The sequence below is a fragment of the Mesoplodon bidens genome (assembly GCF_964165515.1).
Source record: "Mesoplodon bidens genome assembly, chromosome: 12".
NCBI classification, from domain to species: domain Eukaryota; kingdom Metazoa; phylum Chordata; class Mammalia; order Artiodactyla; family Ziphiidae; genus Mesoplodon; species Mesoplodon bidens.
This window is the reverse complement of record NC_138168.1, coordinates 73,940,680-73,964,237: the sequence shown is the minus strand read 5'-3', so window position 1 is coordinate 73,964,237 and position 23,558 is coordinate 73,940,680. Positions and strand designations below refer to the sequence as shown.

The 23,558-nt window shown below is 36.4% G+C and overlaps 1 protein-coding gene across 8 annotated transcripts in view; it reads right to left on the bottom strand.

Annotated features, from left to right (window-relative positions):
- Positions 1–23,558, bottom strand: part of UTRN (utrophin) — a 525,852-nt gene that overhangs the window by 76,081 nt on the left and 426,213 nt on the right. For all 8 annotated transcript variants that reach the window (XM_081250822.1, XM_081250827.1, XM_081250825.1 and 5 more), the window contains 5 exons: positions 23,238–23,384; positions 20,690–20,768; positions 17,539–17,599; positions 2,144–2,205; positions 402–476 (listed from right to left, as the gene is read on the bottom strand). In XM_081250822.1, coding sequence (XP_081106948.1) covers positions 402–476; positions 2,144–2,205; positions 17,539–17,599; positions 20,690–20,768; positions 23,238–23,384 — 424 coding nt within the window. The remainder of the gene's footprint in view (positions 1–401; positions 477–2,143; positions 2,206–17,538; positions 17,600–20,689; positions 20,769–23,237; positions 23,385–23,558) is intronic.

The following is a 23,558-nucleotide window of genomic DNA, read 5'->3' as shown; positions in this document are numbered from 1 at the left end:
CACTGAATCAAACTGTTTGGAATCCTACACTTCCAAATGAATCCAAAGTACTAAAAAGGCAATGATCTACTACTTTGATTCCTTGATTTAATCCTTATAAATTGGGTGGCAGCATAATTTTTGAAAAAGCTTTTAATGTGACTCCTGTATTTTGGTTAATTTCATTCTCCAACTGAGAATGGCATATGTTCACTGGTTTTACTACTGCACGCATGCTGATGGGGCGAATAATAAAGCATTCACAGAAACACAGCCAACTCCTTGAGTGAGGTACACTGAAAATCAGATTAACTCCACAAACACATCACCCTCTTCATTTATCTTTGTCTTAAAAAAAAAAAAAACGAACAAGAAAGGCAATCCAAATAACAGAGTGATTAACTTTGGCAGAATAAACTCACAACATAGTGCTTTTTGTAGTCTTCGGATTTTGATGGCTGTACGGTAGGCAGAGAAACGTACATTATTCAGGTCAGCTGAAATGGAAAACGGGACACATTCAAAAGCATGCTTATGATTTAACTTATATTGAACGGCAAGAATATATTTGTTTACTTCAATGATGGAAACGTATTATGTCTGTTCACATGAAAAGGTCTATTCCTAAAGTCTACAACATTTAAGAAAATAATTAAATGTTCATTAGCACCATGGTGAGATACTTTCCAAAGCAGTGCTACACGGATTTCAAGAAAGCATTTTCAAAAAGGAAACGGAGGGAAATGAGGAAAAGGAAACACAGCCTGTTGACTTTCCATGGCCTAATAAATACATCTCACTGTAGGCTGAGGGCCCTGACTTCTCTACTGCTAAGAGGGATCCTCCTCCAGGGCATTTTCCCCAAGGACAATCAGTTTTCTGTCAACTAGGCTGTCCATCTCATTACTCACAAAGCTAGTCTTATTTCTATGCTCCTTCTGTCCTGATCTATTTGCTTCCTCTGCCCTTTTATCAATCTGGGTAAAATTATACTATAATCAATACTCAAATCTTTAGAAACAATAGATTAACTCCAGTTAATAGTATTGTATTGTATTTTTAAAAGTTGCTAAAAGAGTAGATCTTAAAAGTTCTCATCACAAGAAAAAAATTATGTAACTATGTTTGATGATGGATGTTAATTAGACTTAACTGTGGTGATCATTTCACATATATACAAATAGCGAATAATTACGTTGTACACCTGAAACTAATATAATGTTATATGTCAATTTTATCCTAATTTTTAAAAAATCTTAAAGATTTAGCATCAAGTTGAGAAAGAAAAGACACTGGAATTTCTTTCTTTGTCTCCTTAAAGACAGAGTATCCATATGAGAGACTAGAAGAGTTAGAAGAAAACTCAGAAATCATCAACATTGGCCTCTTCGTTTTACCAACTAAACAATCCAGTGGCTTCTCTCTTGCTTGATCAACCTTTGCAGCTGTCCTCACCTACCAAACAGAAGCTCACACAGAAGCCTGATATTTAAAGAGATAAAAAGGAGTGCCCCCTCCTTGCTGAAACGGGAGTGGGCATGAGAGCTTTGGGGTGCTACTCTCCCTCTCCAGCAGCACCTTAGCTCCCCCCAAAAGAAAACTCTTTCAAAGCCACTGGAATGACCTAAGGGAAGCAGCTAAATAATCAGTTCAAAGTCACATTCTACTAGAAATCTACAAGGTCATAATTCTCATCTCACGTGTTTTCATGCATTTTTATATTAAAATGAATTTAGCTTTTAATGACAGCTTAGACAAAATGAAACTAGGCAAGCTAATTTAATAATATTTACTAAATAAAAAGTGAGTGAAAAGCAAATTTAAATCAGTGGATTAGAGGCTGCTGTACTCTAATTGTTTTTGTTTTCACTCAAAGCTGAAGTTTAAGATGACTCAATATGAGAGAGGTAAAACAAATTACACTCCTTTTAAAATCAACCTTCTTTGGCTCATACCATTTCAAACCCTGCATTCTCTTAAGAAGAAAGGTAAACTCTGTTTATTGCATTGACCTTAGAAATTCAACTGCTTTCACATGCCCATGACATGATCCTTTAAACATAACATGCCATGTAAGGAAAGATGGTGACTACTGTCCATTTAAGAATATACAACTCTCAGTTGTTCAGGTTAATTCATTACTATTAACTAAAATAACACTCACCAAGAGACTGAAAGAGTTCAGTCATTTTAGGATGATCCCAAGATGTTGTCTGTGTCTGATGACTGGAAAAAAATAGTAATATACTTAAATAAAAGAATGTATAAAATAATAACTGTCACACAGAAAATATGCAAATAGGATTTTTTTTAATTCAAATGTTTAAGAATACATGCAAAATTATCCCCCGATGGATCACTCAGAAACCTGATGCCCAGTTATTACTTAATATATGAAACAATAGATTTTTATTTGAGGATTATATCATGAAACTATACATGAAATAATTTGCTTTATCTATTTCAAAAAGCAACTATTTACAACTAAATTACAATTACAACTAAAGATTAAAACCTAGATATAAAATGTGACTGTCATGGACCCTGGAGCCTCAGCCTCGATGTAGCCAGATCAGTGTAGGCTCCAGAATAATTCTACTCACGTTCGGTAGATATAGATTCTCATTCAGAATAAATCCTCTGAGAGCAGAAGTGCTCTGAAGAGTTGCTAAACTTTAGAAGTCCTAATCAGATTTCCAAAGAACAGAGAAATAGTTTAACTGTGAATAACATCTCCACCTCACAATCTACTGAGTCTTCCCCCTCTTTAACCTTGAGTCTTTCTTTCTTCAGTGTAAATGTGCCCTTTTTCCCAGTGGAGACTCACTCAGAAACCTAGAGTTGGTACAAAGCTTATCTTAAGCGAGTCAACAAATGCAGAAAGAAGCCTTGTCAGAGCTTCCTTTATCTGACTTAAAAGTAGCATCTTCTTGAAATGAGGCTACCATAAAAATCCTCTCAGGAGAGTTTCAGGGCTATGAAGAAGACAGAAAAACCACTAGCACCTGCACAAACAAACATTATCACAAACTTTCTTATCTCATGTTTGTTCTCCTAAAGAAACCTACTGGTTCTTCTCATAGGAGCCTTTTCTCCCCAATTCCTTTCCCCTACTAAATTGAATATATAAGCCCCAAATTCCAACCTCCTTTTTGAGTTACTCATCACTGTATGCAGATTGCATCCATAAATAAACTCTTTTCTCTTGCTAATTTGCCTTTTGTCAGTTTAATTCAGAAGTCACCAGAAATTGAACCTAAGAGGGTAGAGAAAAAAAATTCTTTCTCCTCCCTGATATGCTCTTCGTGAGTATCTGGATTCTCCACTCCCCTTATATATGTGTTTCTCTTTTGTCATTTTAACTTCACACTCCTCTCTCAGGTCTCAGACTCCCCTGGTTAACCAGTATTTTTTTTTTTTTTTTTTTTTTTGTGGTACGCGGGCCTCTCACTGCCGTAGCCTCTCCCGTTGCGGAGCACAGGCTCTGGACGCGGAGGCTCAGCGGCCATGGCTCACGGGCCTAGCCGCTCCGTGGCACGTGGGATCTTCCCGGACCGGAGCACGAACCCGTGTCCCCTGCATTGGCAGGTGGACTCTCAATCACTGCGCCACCAGGGAAGCCCAACCAGTATTTTTTATAGGTATTGGAACAGTTTTCTTCATGATCCTTATTCTTCACTTTAGAAGCAAGTTTTTATACTTTCTCTTTTTCTGTAAATTCCAAAACTAATTAGAAGTTTTGGGGAATAAGGTAAGGGTAATAATACAGATCAATGTAGTGCTTACATTAGGTTCCTTCTTTGTGTGTGTGTGTGTGGGTGTGTGTGTGTGTGAGAGAGAGAGAGCAGCTCTTCAGTGGGTCAGTGGCCTTATTTAAAAATAGTTTACTGTCCATTATCTAGGTCAGAATAGAGTAATAACATTTAATAGTACTCCAAAGACTTCTTGGATGACACTCAGTTTTTATAAAACTGTTTAGTAAGCTAAGTGAAATTGCAAAGTACACAAGAGACAGTGATATTAAAATATTCATACAATCAAATTTCAGGGAAATTAATGTTTAAAACCTTTGGAATATATCAAGAAGTGGGGCATGTAACTGCGAAAAGAACATAATCGATGTTATTGTACACAGGTAACAGAACCCCCAAACAACTCATAATTTGCTTTGAAAAATACTTCAAGTTTAGATTTGAAGAATCTAAACTTTAGGTATGTAAAATGTCCTGGAAATTCCAAAATCTCAAACAAAATAACATATGTTCAATGTGAAGGTCTGTCTCTGCAAGAGTTGGAAAGTTGTCTGATTCCTCTACCGGGTTCCTGACACCAATGCGAAGGCAAATATTTCCAAATATTTTGCTACCGAACACCAACCAAATCATCATTCTACCCTTTGACTATCTAAATTGCTCCCAAAACCACAGAGAAAGCACCAAAGCTGTGTGCCCTGATATTTTTACTGTTCATAGTGTGGCCCAAAGCTTGACAGAAATGCAGAATCTCAGACCCCTAACTGTATGGAACCAGAATCTGCATCTCATCAAAATCTCAAGTGATTCATATGCACATTCAAGTTTGAGAAGTACTGACCTAAAAGGCTCCTAATATATGAATGAAAGTACAAAATAAAAATAGAAAAGACATCTCCAAATTTTGCTAATAAAACAACCTCTTCCCTACTATTTATAAGAATTAAAGAAGAAAAAAAAAGAATTAAAGAAGGATTTGCTGAAAATACAGTATAAGTGAAAGAAATTCATCACAGGCTCCCAGTTTTAAGAGAGCCGACCAGTATTCACTTGATCTCTTGTCTCTCCTCTGGAGTAATTTCAATCCCCATGGCAACACTACTGCTCAGAGATAGACATCCCATCGTGAAGGACCAAACCAGGCTCAAGGACCAAACCAAGGCTCCAGAACCAAACTAAAACTATGAGTAATGCAGAGCCAATCTTTATACTGAAACAACAAATATAAGTACACTTTCTCTAGAATCACAAGTGTTGTGCTTTGGCAAACAACCTCTATGGTACCACAAGGGACAAACACCACCAAGCAGTCAGACAGAGGACTGAGAATTCAATGAGAACACCCGCTTGCTAATGGCTCTTTTTAGTGAAACCAGCACTAGGAGCTGAGGGAACACACACACATTTGGCAAACAGATGGAAGGAGGGAAACGGCACCTCCCTTTGTGAATTCAATGCCAGTTGATTCATTAGGCAGAACTGCCAACGCTGAAAATAAACACAGCCTCTTGTTACAAAAGTACAACTGCAGCTTACCAAACAGCAGTTAAAAAAAAAAAAAGTAGTAGATGCAGTTGGCTGTTGGATTTTCTTTCTTTTTCTTAAGTTGGGGGAGGGTTTTAAAGCAAAATCCACACTCAATCCAAAGGCTCAAAGTATTTGAACAGCTGCAGATTGGTCAGCTCATCCTGCCAAAACGCTCCCAGTCCTCCCAGAGGAGGCAACCAAAACAGAATAAAAGAAGCATTTTCCCCCCAAAATAACAACAGTTTAGGTTCTGGCCAATCTCAAATATGAAAGAGGAGTAGCACTCAATATTGTACAGCTTGATAAACAATAAAATAAAGTTGCAATTTTGTTCCTAAAGATCCTCTTTGAAAGAGGGAACAGACACAGGAATCTGTCCAAGAATAAAACGAAAAATTAAAAAATCGAACCAAGCATCAATTAGGAGTTGAGTCCAAATCATATGAGGAAAACAACAGAGAGAATATGTAACATATAACTAACTAGGGTGCCCAGCCAGACCAGTTTTGCTTGCGTGAGGAAAAATGGTGACACCTTTGATGTGGGCCAGAAGTTAGTGAGTGATACACCTGTGTAGCTGAGATTACCTTTGGGCTATTTTCAACTCTGCAAAATGAAGAAAACTGATAGTAATGCAAATGGTATTTTGTCCACAAAAAATGCAAATTGTGTCCAGTCAAATGCAATTGATTATTGTCCTGATGGATACTGGCCAATCTGTCAGCTTTGCATCCATCCTTAATTCATTTTAGCATCCTTAACTTGACTATGAAGACTAGTACTTAGTATTCTCCTTGGAACCTGTTATAACTTCTTACCCATTCCCTTATTAATTAGTGAGTTGAACTGAAATCTTTGACATATGCTCTTTTTATATTTGTACAAGTCAAGATTTTACCTAGTTTAAATTTTATTAAAATTTTTAAAATTTTTATTTTTAATTGAGATACAATTGGCATATAACATTGTGTAAGTGTAAGGCGTACAACATGTTGGTTTGATATATTTGTATATTTTGCAATATGATCACCACTGCAGCATTAGCTAACACCCCTAGCACATCACATAATCATCATTTCCTTTTTTGTGGTAAGAACATTTAAGGTCTAGTCTCTTAGCAACTTTGAAGTTTATCATACAGCATTGGTGTCTATAAATTACTGTGCTGTGCATTAGATCTCCATTACCTAATTTTTAAAATTATCCTTCAACACCTGGGACAGTTCTGGTTTATACCTGCTGTCACATATAATTATTAAAGTGCCCCTGTACTCTTAAGTGTCCCAGTTGGGATAACACATGACCCTAGAGTTTATGGACTTTGAGGAAATATTTAACCAGTAAGGTTAATAAGTAGCATATGCTTCTACCTATTATTATTCATAATGTATTCTCACAAGCCACAGAAAGTTAAACACAAATAAGATTGTACACCAATGAATAGAACACAAAGAATGTTGTGTCACAACACTGCCCAGTATATAAGACAATGAACCAACAGCAATTTACATGTAACGTTGATAAGATACTAATGTCTGGGCAAAGACTGCTCTGGGGAAGGTACTTTTAAAACGCATTTGTTCTCATTAGAGTGGTCTCATTTTTTCCATTAAAAGATGTTGAGATGGGATCCTGGTTATCCAAAAACTGACACTTTACCAAACACACTTACTTGTTACTTATCTGTCCAATTTTATGTTTGAAACTGGATTTTGTGGGTTTTGCCATTTATCATTCCATTCCAATTTTTTTTAATTTATTTATTATTATTATTTATTTATTTTTGGCTGTTTTGGGTCTTTGTTACTGTGCGCAGGCTTTCTTCAGTAGTTGTGGCACATGGGCTCAGTAGTTGTGGCTTGTGGGCTCTAGAGCACAGGCTCAGTAGTTATGGCACATGGGCTTCATTGCTCCGCGGCATGTGGGATCTTCCCAGGCCAGGGCTCGAACCTGTGTCCTTGCATTGGCAGGCAGATTCTTAACCACTGTGCCACCAGGGAAGCCCCTCCATTCCAATTTTAAAGGTGTATAAGACAAAAAAAATTGTAGGTGAGTGAGTTAATTAAAAATACAAGTGTGAGAAAAAGGATACGTATAATGCTCTGGATAAGACAATCACAGTAAGAGAAATATTTCTTCTTTGCTGTACCTAGTGAACGAGGACACACTAGGTGAGGATGTATAACATTAATTACAGTAATAGTCTATTATTTGAGTGCTCAATTTGTACCAGGTACTCTTCTAAACTCTTTCTATGTGTAACCTCAAATCCAAACAATAATTCTGAGTTTGGTGCCAATATTATCCCCACGTTACAAATGAAGAAAACTAGGACAAACTTAGATAACCTGCTCAAGGTCACAGTTAGTAAATAGTGGAAATGGAATCTGAACACAGATGGTCTGATTTAAAGCCTGAGTCCTTAATATGGAAGTGTACTTGCACGATTGTGGTTTTAAAGTATTTCTGATGAATCTGTCTAAATTTGAGTCTGAGGTCCATCATTATAATCATTACAAACAACCTCATCTCTCTTGCTTCTCTCACTCCTGGCAAAACCCAAGCATGGATCAGCTCAATTACTTGCCTTCTCTGGACGGGAGCAGCTGTGCATGAATACAGCTGGAGAAAATCACTCAACAGACAGACTGATTTTACTTTAAGTATTTGACTTCAAACCTCAAATGTCCAAGTGCTGGCAAATGAACTACATTCCCTAATAAATGTGCCTCCAGAGACCAAAACAACAATTTACTACAGCCATTTCTTTCTGCAAACCTAAGTATGTTTCCCGGCCTGCCTAAGTATCATTTAACTGGATCTCACACTTCATTGTAAAAACTAAAAACCATCAGACTAGAATTCCTTCAACTTCCCACCACTAAATCAATAAACTTCCCTCCATCTGCCAGATTGTCTTTTTCCCCTTTTTAAAATGAGGAGTGATCCCCTCTCCTATCAAAGGTTCTTCCCAAAGACTTCGAAACAACTCTTGTGTAGTTAATCCACTAGTCTCAATAAGACTGGTCTCAGAATGTAAATGTTGAAGGGTCTGCCATCCTTAATCTCTCTCTCTCTCTCTCTCTCCACCCCCCGACAACAACACACCCCCTATCTTGCATCTATATTTCCTGCTAGCTAGCACCCCTTTTCTCGTCTTTACAGACAGAATTCTCAAATGAAGAGTCCACATCCTCATGTCTCATTCAGGACTCAACCCACTTCTATCTGATTTCTAACCTCACTCCTCCATCCAAACTGGTCCTGTCAAAATTATCAGTAAACTCCATGTTGTCAAGTGGAATGCCTGCTTTTCTGTCTTCAGCTCGCTAGACCTCTCCTCACAAGTGGGGGGAAATAAGGAAGAGACAATAAACTTCACAAGTAAGTTACACAGTATAGTGGAAGCTGAGAGGTGCTGTGTAAAAAATAGAATCTCCAGAATGAAGTTCACACAGGCGAAATGTAGGCTCTTTGAACACCCTCTTTACATATACTTATACAAGTTATATATAGGAATCAAGCAGGGCTCTCAAGTAATCAAATTTGCATTCAGGTGACTAAAGCATAAAGACTGAAAACACATTCTGGCAACCTGATGTGATGTCATTTATCTGAGTAATATCTTTTTAAAGACCTAAGAGGTAACATTTTGGAATTTTTAATCCCCTCAACCTTGGTTTCATCATGCATGAATATATGAAGAATATGGAATACTCCTATCAGTAATATTGATTCTTTCTCTGTGTGTGTGCTTGTGTGTTTGTGTGTGCTTGTGTGTGTGACTAGGGTTGAGGGGCCTCTGGGGAGGGGACGGGGTAGCACATGAGGATGCTGTGTGAGGGTAAACGTATATGTTCCTCAGGTTATATGTAACGTCTTGAACCCTCACAAACACTTTCTACCATTCTCTAGTCTTTTAAAGGCAGAAAATCCAAGGTTATACTTTTGGAAACATAAGAATAAATCTAAGGGAAAACTTAAAGTTTGAATGTCAACATTTCAAGAAAAAAAAAACCCTTCTGTTCAAGATCCAAATAAGATAGATGATCCCACTTGACAACGGATATCATAAAAGCACAACATCTTCCTTAAGAAAATGCCATTAGTTTGTCATCAAAATGAAGACACAAATCAGGAAGACTAAATTGTGAACAATGGATAATTCCAAATCTGTTGGATTCAATTATAAAATTGCTGTTAAAAAGAAACAATAAGCCCAAAATGGAGTCAATTGTGCTACACCCCATGGAGACTTAATACCTAATCTCACTGCAGTTTCAGCCTCTCCCAGGAGTGGAATAAACCAGTCAGGAATGTCCTGGTCAGCACTAGTGAGGGAATCTATATAAGAAGACTATTGCATTCCCTTTCCCACAAAAGAAGATGACCTGGCCTGAATCAGTCTTTTCTTTTATTTTGCTAATAACCTTCTTGTTATCAGCCTCAGCCCCCCAGTTTCTACATAAGTCTTCCATTTTGTACAATTCCTTGAAGCTCCTTTTTTCTCTTTACTAGATGGGCTTCTGTCCAATTCATAGATCGTTGAATAAAGCCAATGAGATCTTTAAGTTTTCTCAGTTGAATTTTGCTTTTTAACAATGTACTTAAAATTATTTCACATGTAGGATACAAAATAGAAATTGTATCTATTTCAAAGATACAATCATGTAAAGGGCTATAAAGAAACACAGGCTACAGCACACCCCAAAATACAAGTGTCAATACCCCAGGCATGAATGATAGAACAAGACAAGGTTTGTTTGAGTCTGTTTTTAAGTAGTAGGATTAACGACCAAAGTGGATATGCCTGCGTGTGAGAGGAGATTCAGGTGACACTTGTTTTGAAGGCAATGGAAGACTGTCTGGAAGAATAAACACTTAATAAACGCTGGGGAGCCTCTCCTCTGGTAATATCTCTACATGGACCCAGAACTCAGAGGGAGTCCCAATCTCACCCAACTCTACCCTCCTGTCTCTTTAAACCCTCAAACTTGGGAGAATCAGACCATCAACCAACACTGCTGCAGGCCGTCTGTTGTTGCACTGGGGAGCCCTGTACACTCCTGCCTGGGGGTGTTAACCCCAGGATTATGTTCCCACCAGAGTTCAGTTTATCATTGTATCCTTAAAGTTTGTTTTCAAAGCTGAATTTACATCATTTAGGTTTTTTTTAATTTAACTACTTTATCTATTTCACTTTTTTTTTTTTTTTTTTTTGTGGTACATGGGCCTCTCACTGTTGTGGCCTCTCCCGTTGCGGAGCACAGGCTCCAGATGCGCAGGCTCAGCGGCCATGGCTCACGGGCCCAGCCGCTCCACAGCACGTGGGATCTTCCCGGACTGGGGCACGAACCCGTGTCCCATGCATCGGCAGGCGGACTCTCAACCACTGCACCACCAGGGAAGCCCCACATATATTTTTAAATGAGAAATTAATTCTAATTTTTTCTATAGAGTTGTATTGAATCTTCTACTGTATCATTTCAGCTAATAATCAGTACAGAAAAAAATATTCTATTTATTTCACAATTTTCACATTATTACTTCTGTACTGTTGCTAATTGTAATGACTATTTAAAAATTTAATCAGTACAAATTCAAGTACAGATATCTTTTATTTCTCCTTCCCTTAATGACCCCTCAGTGATCTTCCCTGTACCGTATGGTAGACCTTTATCAATTGCATCCCTGACTCTAAAAATCACACTGTGTAGTAAGCCTGATGCTGCTATTATAATTCAATGTAACTGAGTAATCTAGAAGATTCCAAGCCAAAATTCCACTTCATAGTTATAATAACTCCGGCACCAGCAACGTATGGATGAATGGCAGGAAAGATGGTATCTTCTTAAGTCCTGAACTAGTCAATGTATTTCTAAGACAGTGTCAACTTCACCTAAATTACCTCAACAAACTAGGACACTGGTAAATACTCTAGTAGTTGCCCATTTGGGGCTGCTGCATAGCAGGCGGTCTCCTGCTTAGTTTTCTAGTTAGCCAAGGTATGCTCCTCGTTTGTCTGAAGCTGCCTCCACCTCCAGAAGGTTGAGTGATCCCAAGGCGCTTACATTCATAAAGCAATTTTATTCTTACCTCCTCATCAGCAGAGTTAGCCCAGTGAGTTTTAAACATTTATTTTCAAGAAAAATAAAGTCACAGACCATTTCTTGGAAAAAGAGACTCTCCAGTCCATTCTCTTATATTTCTATTTCATTTATTTATTTATCACTAAAACCAAAAACACAAGCCCCATTTCTGGAAAGAGACTCAAAGTGTGTCCCAAGATGTCTCCACTTAAAATTCTGGAACTGAAAAGATGCCCTCTCCCATCATGATTAAGGAAGATGAGAGTGATGAAGGCTGCTATAGGAAGCCTTTCAGAGAGAACTATCTTCCATTATTAGAAATATCTTTGTTATGGATTTATTTTGTTTGGGGATGAGTTTCCTTAACATTTAAAGATAAAATGCTTTATGTTAATTTCTCTTTTGGTGTTGTTATACCTATACATTTGTTAGCTCTGATTTTCCAGTGAGGCTGGATATTTGAATTTCCCATTACTGCCCCTCCTCTCTGCTCTTATTTAGGGAAGAAATATTTCACCTACATCATCTAAGCGGGGTTCGCAATTCCTCTAAAGAAATAAGCATTAATTCTCTCCTTTAGACTGTGCATAAATGAGACAAGTATATGCAGTTTATGCAAATAAACTGCATGACTGCTATAAAGAACAACTACTTGCTCTCCAAGATTTCATTTATAACTATAAACTACATTTTTTTTCTAGCAACTGATGGATTAGGGCAATAGAGGGTACCCTTGGGTGGCAAGACAGGGGTCTAAAACAGTACTGCAGGATTACCCATTATGAAGACAAGGACAGAAAAGGAAATATAAAAGAGATGTGATAAATTGAGGGAAATCTTGATTTAGACTTATTCATAAGGGGGAGTTAGAACAAGGTAGAGACTGCAAGGTAGTGGTATTTGTAGATACAGATTAGTTTATTCTGGTTAATACACTGTAATATTGAGGGATGTCAGTTGTAGAGAATGTGATAGGTATTATCTATATAATCAGAGATGACTAAAGTGTTCATGTTAAAGCTGGGTGTGTGTGACTGCATTATAAAGAATTAAGCTTTGTACTTCAGATTCTAGTGGGAAAAACAAAGCTATAGAACTGGTGAGCTGTGAGCTTGAGCAGAATCATCATTTGTACCAAGACAAAGTCATGCACTTGGGGTTTAGAGAAGACACTGTAGAGGGAGAGAGGAAAACCATATTTCCTAATTATCCTTTACTAAATTCTATGAAGCAGGATGGCTTACTAACAGGCTGAATAAGGCAGAGAATCACCTATGCTAAAAGTCCCTATTAGGGGACCTATAAGAAAGCTTTGTTGGCCAGGAGCCTCTCAGATGGAAATCTCCCCAGTGCCAGAAAACTCCAGACCTTGTGAACGAGCAAAGGTAGAGGAGGACCAGAGAGTTTGCTCTCCCACCCCAGAACTCCTGTCATGATCCCACTGGCAGGACTGTGGAGAATGACATTTGCTATCGATAGAAAAGAACCTTTGTTCATCATCAGACCACAGTGTGAACCTTCCTTAATCATATATTTGGCCTACAGTAATTGGCTTATCATGAATCCTACAGAAAAGGCAGTGTGCAGCACTGGAGAAAGCATGGTCTTGCTCTTAGACAGCTCTGCACTTAAGTGTTGGCACATAGCAGGTACACAGTAAATGGTAACCAGTCTATAGTGTGGAAGAAAGGATGTCTGCTCATACTTTCTCCACCTGACTGCACTTTCCTAAATATAATCCTTTATCCCACCCTAATTTTTCATGGGACTAAAAATTTCTGTCCTCTACCTCCTCTAACACAGAGAACAGGAGGCAGTAGGTGCATGGTGGTCAAGGGTTCAGGCACTGGAGTCAGTCCCTGGGTTTGAATGCCAGCTCTTAGATTTCCTGGCTGTGTAATCTCAAGCAAGCTGTATGTGTTCTTATTACCTAAGCCTTGCCTATAAATGGGGGTAATGATAGTACCTATACTTCACTGGGCTACTGTGAGAATTAAAAGAGAAAACCCCTGCACAGGATTAGCACAGTGGCTGGCAAATGAATATTCAAAACATATAATTTATTACAATGACCATTATTACCACCCACTATGACTATTTATTATTTTTTTATTATTATTATTTTTGGATCAAAAAGAGAAGCAATGAGATTTCTATGACTAATATGACATATTAAGAAAATTCAACCCAACTTCCCTGGTGGCACAGTGGTTAAGAATCCGCCTGCCAATGCAGGGGATACAGGTTCCAGCCGTGGTCTGGGAAGATCCCACATGCCACGGAGCAACTAAGCCCGTGAGCCACAGCTACTGAGCCTGTGCTCTAGAGCCCGCGTGCCACAACCACTGAGCCTGTGCTCTAGAGCCCATGTGCCACAACTACTGCAGCCCATGCGCCTAGAGCCCGTGCTCCACAACAAGAGAAGCCACCACAATGAGAAACCCACGCACCCCAACAAAGAGTAGCCCCCGCTCGTCGCAACTAGAGAAAGCACGCACACAGCAATGAAGACCCACGCAGCCAAAAAATAAATGAAATTAAAAAAAGAAAAGAAAAGAAAAGAAAATTCAACCCAAGGCTTTTATTCATCATTCCCTTTACACCTGAAACTCCCTGGATGTTAAGTTTTAGTTGAGGAAATGCACAACCTGTAGAAAGCACAACACATGACCAAAAATTTACAGAGAAAGAGATCGTGCTTTTACAGTAGATTTTTGTACATTGTGAAGGCAGCAAGACCCATTTCAAATTTCCTTAAATTGATGGAACAATGAGCTGTCATTGGACTATACTAGAAAAGAAAAATAATTAGATCAGCTTCGGAAAGTCTACCTTAGATGCAGCAAATATCATTTAAAGATATGAGTTTCAACTTAAGATATTAACATAGAGGGATTTACACTACATAGACTCTTATGGTTCAGATCTATATTGTATCATTTTCTAGAAACAAATGAGTCATGGAGCCATGGCAGTACACCTCAAAATATTAATAATGAATTACCTAGAGAGAAAGAAGTACACTGGGGAGCCATCCAAGTATGTTTTAACTATCCTATAAAATTAAAATACAAAATAAAAACGATTTGTCCTTCCCATTCTCTGCCATATTTCTTGCTATATTCTGGCATTAGAGTATATAAAACTATATACTTAAATATTGAAAATATCTAATATTTCTATCTGAAGATTATTTTTTTGTTGGCCAAATTAATACATCCTAATATGCTCCAGGAAACTCTAGTTGCATGACAATCATGCGAAATTTGTTTCTAACATTTTTCTTCTACTTACTTGTGCAGCCATGCAAAGGGAAGTGTATACTAAAAGACTTTTCATTAATCATTTACTTGCTTATTAATTTATTTGGGAATTAAATTTTGTTTTCATAATGATTTTTCATCTGGAAATACTGGCCTGTATAATCTTATCTCTAGTGACTGATGTTCCTTCTTTATGAGGAAATAAACTGTTAGGTTACACAACAGAGCAAATAATGAAAGAATCTGGTTAAAACAAGTTTTCTAAAAATAAGAGAATTCACTCTATATACAGGGGCAGATTTCTAAATATTTGACAATCCTAAGGCATTTAACACTAAAATTTTAAAATATTTAAGAAAATCCAATCTTTCACTAATGATGTTGAAAATATTTCAGGATGCTACAATCCTATAGGTCACATTAAAAATATTGGTCATCAATGTATTATATATATTTTGAAATGCTGATTATAGTGCTCTAGCCAATAAGGTGCCAGATAACCCAGCTTTCACTCTACCTGTCTGCCCCATAAGAACCTTGTAGACTGAGCAAGGATACAATTCTGCTAGATCCTCTCAAAATTATAAAAACACTGAATTAGTGAAATTCTAACTTAGACAATGTAATTCTCAGTCATGTATAACCGACCTGGACATTAGAAATTCCTTTTAATAGTAATGTTGAAATGACTGATGGATTTTTTTTTCTTTTTTTGTGGTATGCGGGGCTCTCACTGTTGTGGCCTCTCCCGTTGCGGAGCACAGGCTCCGGACGCGCAGGCTCAGTGGCCATGGCTCATGGGCCTAGCCGCTCCACGGCATGTGGGACCTTCCCGGACCGGGGCACGAACCCATGAACCCATGTCCCCTGCATCGGCAGGCGGACTCTCAACCACTGCGCCACCAGGGAAGCCCCAACAGATGGATTTTTTAAAGTGCCAAATCAAATAGATAACCACTGCATAAACATAGTCAAGCAACAGATTTAAATTTTGTTTTTCTTTTTTTTTGGCCGAACCACACAGCTTGTGGGATTTTTGTTCCCCAACCAGGGATCAAACCCGCGCCCTCCACAGTGATGGCAAGGAGTCCTAAGCACTGGACCGCCAGGGAATTCCCGAATTTAGTATTTTCTTTACCTAGTAAGAGCAAAAATATGCCTCTTGGATCCAATTTACATTTTTTAAAAATCAGATGATAAAGAAGTCTGGGTCAATTCAGTAAATTAATTAATTTGCATGGACTTCTAGATTTTGTATAATACATATATCAGTTTTCTATTGCTGCTGTAACAAATTACCACAAAATAAATGTCTCCCTGAGCTAAAAACAAGGTTTGCAGGGCTGTGTTTCTTTCTGGAGGTTCCAAGAGCACATCCCTTTTCCTTGCTTTTTCCAGCTTCTAGAGGCTGTCTGCATTCCCTGGCTCATATCCCAGTCTGCAACTTCATATAACCTAATCTATCCACATCCAAGGGTCAGGATGTGGACATCTTTGTATGGCCAGATTCTGCCTATTGCAGCACATCAGATTTATACTAAAACCTGTAATATTCAAGTCAATATTCACCTAGCAAATTGAAACTCTCTAATACTATAACTATTATTATTATGTAGAATATAAATTAAAATGTTTTAAATTTGGATCAGAGGATCGCATCTTTTCTTAATAAAGACGTCAATTTGCTGAGTCTCTGACTTCTTTCCCTTCATGCCTGCGCGAGTTTGATACTAATCAACTGCTTTGCTACCTTATACCTAAATTTATCACAACTCAGTACATGGTAGATTATACACTGATAAAAGTATTAAATTCTCTTAAAACAATGTAACATATATTGCTTATTATATTTATTATGTATTATGGCAAAATTATTATTTTTTTAATCTGAGGATACATTTCAGACCACAATAAAACCTTCATAGGAAAATACTATTTCTAAACATTTTGATTTCACACACAAAGAGGGATACTGGAAGAGCAGATTATTAGTGTTGGCATGGATTTTGGAGATACCACATGCCATTTTAGGAAGGATATATAGGAAACTTGGCCCAGAGATCTTCACTTGACTCGTGCAAGGTCACAGGACTAATCTGAAACAGCACTGGCTCCTGGTAACAGCGAACATTCTTCTCATAACTAGGCCACCGTTCAACTTATACATAAAATAGATCCAACTACAACTCTTATTACCTTTATCACATTGTAAATCAATAATTTACATCTCAAGGGATTTCACAAGATGAATTTTATCATTCTGCCAATGACAACCCACAGACTAAGCCAAGGATCAAATCCTATGCAGACCTTATGTAAGTTATACAAAATTTATAAAATGTTACATAATAAGGAGAAACTTACTATGTAAAAAAGAAGAAACTGTCAAGTTGACAACAAAAATGTTGGATAATAAAACTAATGTTGTAGATAATTTCCATAAGTCTAAAAGAACTTGAAAATATTGAACTTTTTAATGGTAAAATATTTTCTTTTTGGTGGATTAAAATGAGAAGTGTCCAAGTACTTTTTAAATGCATTTTCTGGGAGACACAAAAATGGCTTAGAATCAATACAGTTTGATAAACATCATTATGTCAAGAATATTTAGGAATTTTGTCATTTTCCCCAAATATTTTAATACCTGCTTTATAAAAATATCAGCTAAATATACCTATAGCCTCATCTAATGAATTACAAATATCACTCTGAGTTTTAAACTAATTTCTTTCAAATATTAAATATATATTCTTTATATCTTTATAAACATAGATATATAATTTCCTTAATATAATAGGACTGAAATCTATTTTTTAAAGTTACTTCATAACTTTGATACTTAACAACTGTTGATAACTTAAAGCCTCTTAAGTTATCAACATAACTTTATTTTCTTGGTATTGTAAAGGAGAATTAAAATCAACTTACTTGATGTAATAGGGCACTTTATTTTGTGAAATGGATCTTTGCCATGGCAGCTGGACTGAAGCTGAAGAAACAAAGGGAGGTTATTGGAAACACTGCTAACCCAAAAGCCTTATGCCTTAATTCAAAACAACTGAACACGTTTTGCAGCAAATTCAATGAGAACTGCTGGATTCCTATAATTATGAAATCTGCTAGGCCAAACAAAGAGTGGCTTTAAAGATTCATTTGAAACAAGGAAAGAAACAATACAGTCTCAATTTCTAATGCCAACTCTAATTGAATCTGTTGATACAAATATTTTTAAATATCAAGTTTTATTGTTTACAAGAACCAAAAATTAAAATTCAGTGCTATCTGGAAATTGCACTCTGTATATACTTTGATTAAGCTAAAACCAAAATTAATTTTACCTGGTATACCCAGATTGTAAACTAGATTTCTTAAGACCGAATTTTCCAGATCATTAATAACACTCTTCACTTCACTTCATAGTCACAGGAATAACTATTTAGGACAAATGGCATTTAAAGAAACTCAATTATATGAATTTTAAAAAGGGAAAATTAAAATAAACATAGGCAAAGCGTTGTAAAGAACCAAGGCAATTATCTAGATAGAAGAATTCCAAATACTTATTTTCACCTGAAATGCACAGAAAATATAGTTCCCTACTTTTACACTAGACATCACTATGACTGAGATTTTATGTTTTGTTTTATTGAGGTACTAACTTTTTACAAATCCATTTACTCCTTTTTTATAGAAATATTCTTTTCCTACATTAAACCAATTATTTTAAGACTTATTAAGAAGAATTGTACAAATGTATCTAGAACTATTAAGGAATTTTGGTAAATGAACTAATAAACAAGCAAATTGAAATAAAACTTTGCAAATATCACTAGATTCTCATATAACCAGTTGTCACCAATTTTTCTTTCCTGAATATGGTATCATAATACCGTCTTACTAATGTGTAGCATTCTAAACTTTGCATTTTCAAATACATCTATTGATAAGGAAGTCAACTATGAGGAACTAAATATTAGAGGTGTAATTACTTGCCCAATAAATAAATGGCTGAGCCAAGACGTGATTTCAGGATTTCTGACCACTAGTTCAGCAATATTTCTATTCAACAATTCTTCCTCTCTTTATAAAGTATGAGCGTTCCCTTCTCCAACTATGTCCGTGAAAGTATAAAAGGCGGATCAAAATGTGGAACTAGGTATATTAAATTTCTCATTAGAGCCAACCTCGTTTCAGCACTGGCACCAGGCTAATAGGTCAGTTTTTATTTTGTGCCTAACTAAACAGCCTCCTTTTATAACCATGGCTAATATCCAAGAAATATAATAAAACCAAAGATTCTGAGCAGCAATGGATAACAATTATTAAATTTATTAATTGGGATTTTGTTTACACTTCTCCATTCATTTTAATAATTGTTTTGATTTGAATAACTTTGACCTCCTTGGACTGCCAGTGCTAGGCAATGAAAGGCAATGTGCTTGAGTTTCACAATTTTTAAAGTTTCATTTCCTAATGAACAAGAGTTTGATTCAGTTTCATCAATACTAATACATATGCCTTAGAACTATAGAATCTCAATTATTTGTTAAATTTCTCTTTAATTTGGTCTTAGCATATAGCTTTACATTCTATAAAATTAAGTGTGAGCAATCTGGAGTTAATTCATACCTAATGAGTATTCTGCAAGCCCATTTATTTCATCAACATTGATAGTATCCAAATGGAAATGCATCCTGGCACCCAGGTAGACAGTACATTCCAGGAAGGACTAAACATCACTCAAAGATAGGCTACCTAAGAGCTCAGGGGTGTGAAACAGGTGTGTGTGTGTGTGTGTGTGAGCGGGGGGTGGAGTAAGGGAGGGTGAAGGGGAGAGAGGGAGAGAGAGAGACAGAGACAGAGACAGAGAGACAGAGGAAGAAACACTAGTGAGAGCTACTTTGAGCACTAGAGAGGCACAGGACAGAAAAGTCAGGAAATGACTGATTAGGATTCTTGAAATTGTGAGAGTAAGAAAAGCCTGACCTTGAATTGAGGTAAAGCAGATTACCAACCATGACAAAGATTAAGAGAAAATATAAATGTAGGCAATTTAGTTAGAAGACACGATATTATTACTTCAGTTTTCTCTATGGCTATAGATACAAAGGTACCAGAATTGGGAAAATAAGCTTTGCATTAAGTTTCAACCTTCACTTAAATTGAATTAAACCAAGTGCTTGCTTACATATGTTTGCCAGAGAAAAGGAAAGGAAAGGAATTAACATTTAGTGAAAGCATTTGTGCGAAGAACTGTGTTAGGTGCTTTGTGTAACTTGATCTGTTTTCTTATTTAAACCTCGAGGAAATCAGAGGAAATAAGTATTATTATAGTAATTTTAAGATAAAGAAATTCACTTTCAGGGGTTCACAGGCCTGGTAAAAGGCAGAATAAATATTTTAATCTCAATCTGAGTGACTCTGAATTCTACATTCTTTAGTTTCCTTAGCAGTGAGTGATAAACAAAGTAGGAGCTCAAATTACTTATTTAAGATCTCATGAACAGTCCATAAAATGAAACATTTCAGTTGGAGACTACTGCCTAAAAATCTACGTATGTGGGTTTGGCTAAATTTGCAATATTTAACCAGAAGAAAAGCCAAGTATGATTGCAGTGAGCCTAATAAACCAAAATCTTCTCAAAGATTTGTGGGAAGTAATTTTTTTTTTTTTTACTTTTTAAAGCTCCAGGTGCATTTTAAACAAATATGCACTTTTTAAGGAGGAAAATTAATTTAAAATTTTAAAATATAAAAATGATTTCTTTATTGTGAAAAAGTTCATAATCTTTGCATATGGCATAGCAATGATATGATACTATATAAGTTATTATAACAGATGGTCCAGTGAAAAACCCTAGCTAAGACGAATTAATTTTTGCTTCACTTCAAAGACTTACAATGACCAGATTATAGAAACAATAACCAATAAGCAATCTTGTCATTGATGTGGATATCTTCTTTTATATATTCATCTGATAAATATATTTATAGCAAAGAATATAGCTTCTTGAGTGAGAGTGAAATAATATGCTCATTCATTCAGTTAATGAGATCAGTCAAATTTATTGGTACTTACTAGAGAGAAAATGCTGGGAGGATGGTCCAAAATCCCTATGGGCTTCCTGAAGCTGTTTAAGGCGATCATCCACAGAAACCTGCACATACACAAACAAGAAATAATTTGATTTCAAAACAATAACCTTAATAATATAATTGATTTAAGTATTATAATAAATGATGCTACTGCCCAAGATATGATTGCTGGTACAGACTCCTTTGTATCTGGAATCAAAATATTGGTAAGAAAATAGACTCCTTCTGACATCAAGTAACAGTAAATAATGCCAGGTACCCTTCCAAGTAGTTTAAATGAATTAATTCTTTTAACCCTCACAAAAATCATATTGGTATTACTCATTATTATCATTGTTTTATAGATGAAGATATTGAGATAGAAAGAGGTGTCCAAGGACATAAAGTTAGTATGTGGCAATGCTAGTATTCATACCCAGCCCATCTGTTGCCAGAATCTATGCCTTAGTCAAGGCATAGATTGTTATTAGTCAAGGCAAGTTAAGTTATTCTACACTTAACTCAAAAGCAGTAACATTCTAAAGTATCTAAAGTCAGGATGTGGTCATGGGGTCAGTGGCTACTCATCTCTCTTTTGTAAGGAAGGTGGTAAAAAAGGGTTAAGGGGAGCAAATGAAAAAGAAGTCTAAAATATTCCATGGGAAAAACCAGACAGATGAATAGATACATGATAATGATGATGATGATGAAGATAGATAGACAGATAGATAAATAGATAGATAGATAAATAGATAGATAGAGATGGAAAGTGAAAGGACATATGAATATGGAATGTCTTATTTTCCTCCAAATTCATGTCCATCATCTTGATTTGGAAGTATTCAAGTAGATACCAGCTGAATAATATACTCTATATATTTTTTAACCACATTCTTAGCTCTCTATATTTTGAAAAGGCAGAGTTGGTACCCTGAGAAACTAATTGCAAATCAATAACAATTGCACACAGCCTTACTGACATTTCCGTTTCCTTTTCCTGGTCTTTGTCTGGTAATGCTAGTCAGGTGTTTCGCTTAGATTGCCAATCTTATTTTCAGCTGCCTTTAAATGGAACGTGTGTCTGGCTCACTGGGCACCTCTAGTTTCTCCTGGTTAGCTATTTAAATTACATTAGCAGGTACTTTGTTTGTTATGGCCAAAAAGCATTCAAACACCACACTTTTACATTCCAGAGGAGAACACAAGATGCTGCTCTTGAAATTTAACACTGTTGTCTGCCAGCATAAATTGTGCTCCTCTTGTTCAATCAGCAGCTAACATCTGAGCTCGAGTGGTTACCAAGCTCAGAGATCAGGATGAAGGAATACACATCCTTTTTCACACATAACGTATTCCCTGACTTCCAATCTTTGCAGATAGTAATAACAGAAGCAGAGTGGGAAGGGAATCAAGATGGACCACAGGAATACGTACATGAAGATAATGAATTAGAGAAAGGGAGCAGAAGAAATAAGGAGTACAAATCAAATGCTTTTCTGTTCTACTCACTAGAAAAGCATGTATGAGTTTAACAGATCCTGCTTTACTAATCCCAGATTCTTAATACTCTTTTCAAAGACAGAAAAGACTGTCTAATACTATACACTCATTTATTACCTCTTCAATTTCATGAAGAAAATATATAAACCATTGGGAGGTTCAACATTTGAATTAATTCAGGACCTATCAGGCTATAAAATATTATACCTTTAAAATAAAATGATTTTATGTGCTACCTCAAAATTACATATTTATCTTGTTATATATCACACCATTTTAGGTACAAAATATAGAGAAAGAATAGTAAGAATTATTTTTTCAATCTTCCACTTAAACTATCCCACTACTTTTCAGGGGGAAAAAATAATTATTATGACTCCTAGAAACTGGTCACTAAATGTGACAAAGCTCCACAAAGACTGAGCCAAAAACTACTGACTGGCACATGTGGTGACTTGCAAATGCTGATACTTAGTAACACTCAGGAGGACTCTTCTTGGTTTGGCTTTTTTAAATCTGAGATGCACAAGTTAGGCCTAGTCATTAGAACAACTGCATTAGAGCAACTAAGATCTAAGGGCTAAAGGTAAACACCCCTACAGTAAAGTATGCTAGCTGGAAAAAATGAGCAAGATACCTAAATAGCAGGCAGAGGAAGAAGAAGGATGGGGACTTTCTTAACTTTTCAAAAGAAAAAATAAAAAATACATGATTAAAGTAAGAAAAATGACTCCTTTATGAGCCATTATGGAAAAAATGTTTCTGTGACCTACTATAGGTTTCAATTTCTGTGATTTATTTGACCTTTTGCAATTTTCTAAAAATATCATATGAAGAGAACATCATAAAATTACATTAAAATCTATATTCATAAATAAATGAGGCCTTTGGGTTCAAGATACTGAAAGACAATTGATGTCATCACAGGCTAGAAATCCATTATCGAATGCAACCCATAAAGAAAGAGAAAAGGATCACAGGTGGTAGAACAGAGAGGTAGGGCTTAAAGTCCAAAGTGTAAGCCTGCATTATGAAGAGGAATCAGCTGACACCTGCAAAAGTTTCCATCGCATATTAAGGTCATCCAACTGGCGAGACATCTTTAGAGATGGGTGCAGGTCAAGTGGAGACAACTGACTGGATAAATCATTCACTGTTTTAACTTTTAAGTTGATTGGTGCAATTTCTTCTCTAAATGCCTGGAAGCAAAGGACAAGAATAATGTCATCAGAAAAGAATATAACAAAAGCTAGTATTCCATATTTCCTTAAAAAAAAAAAAAAAAAAAAAACCAAGACCAGCTAAGGCCATCAACTATAGCTGCCCACTCAGTAACAGCTGACTCAACTCAGGTCTTGAGCAACCAGGACCAC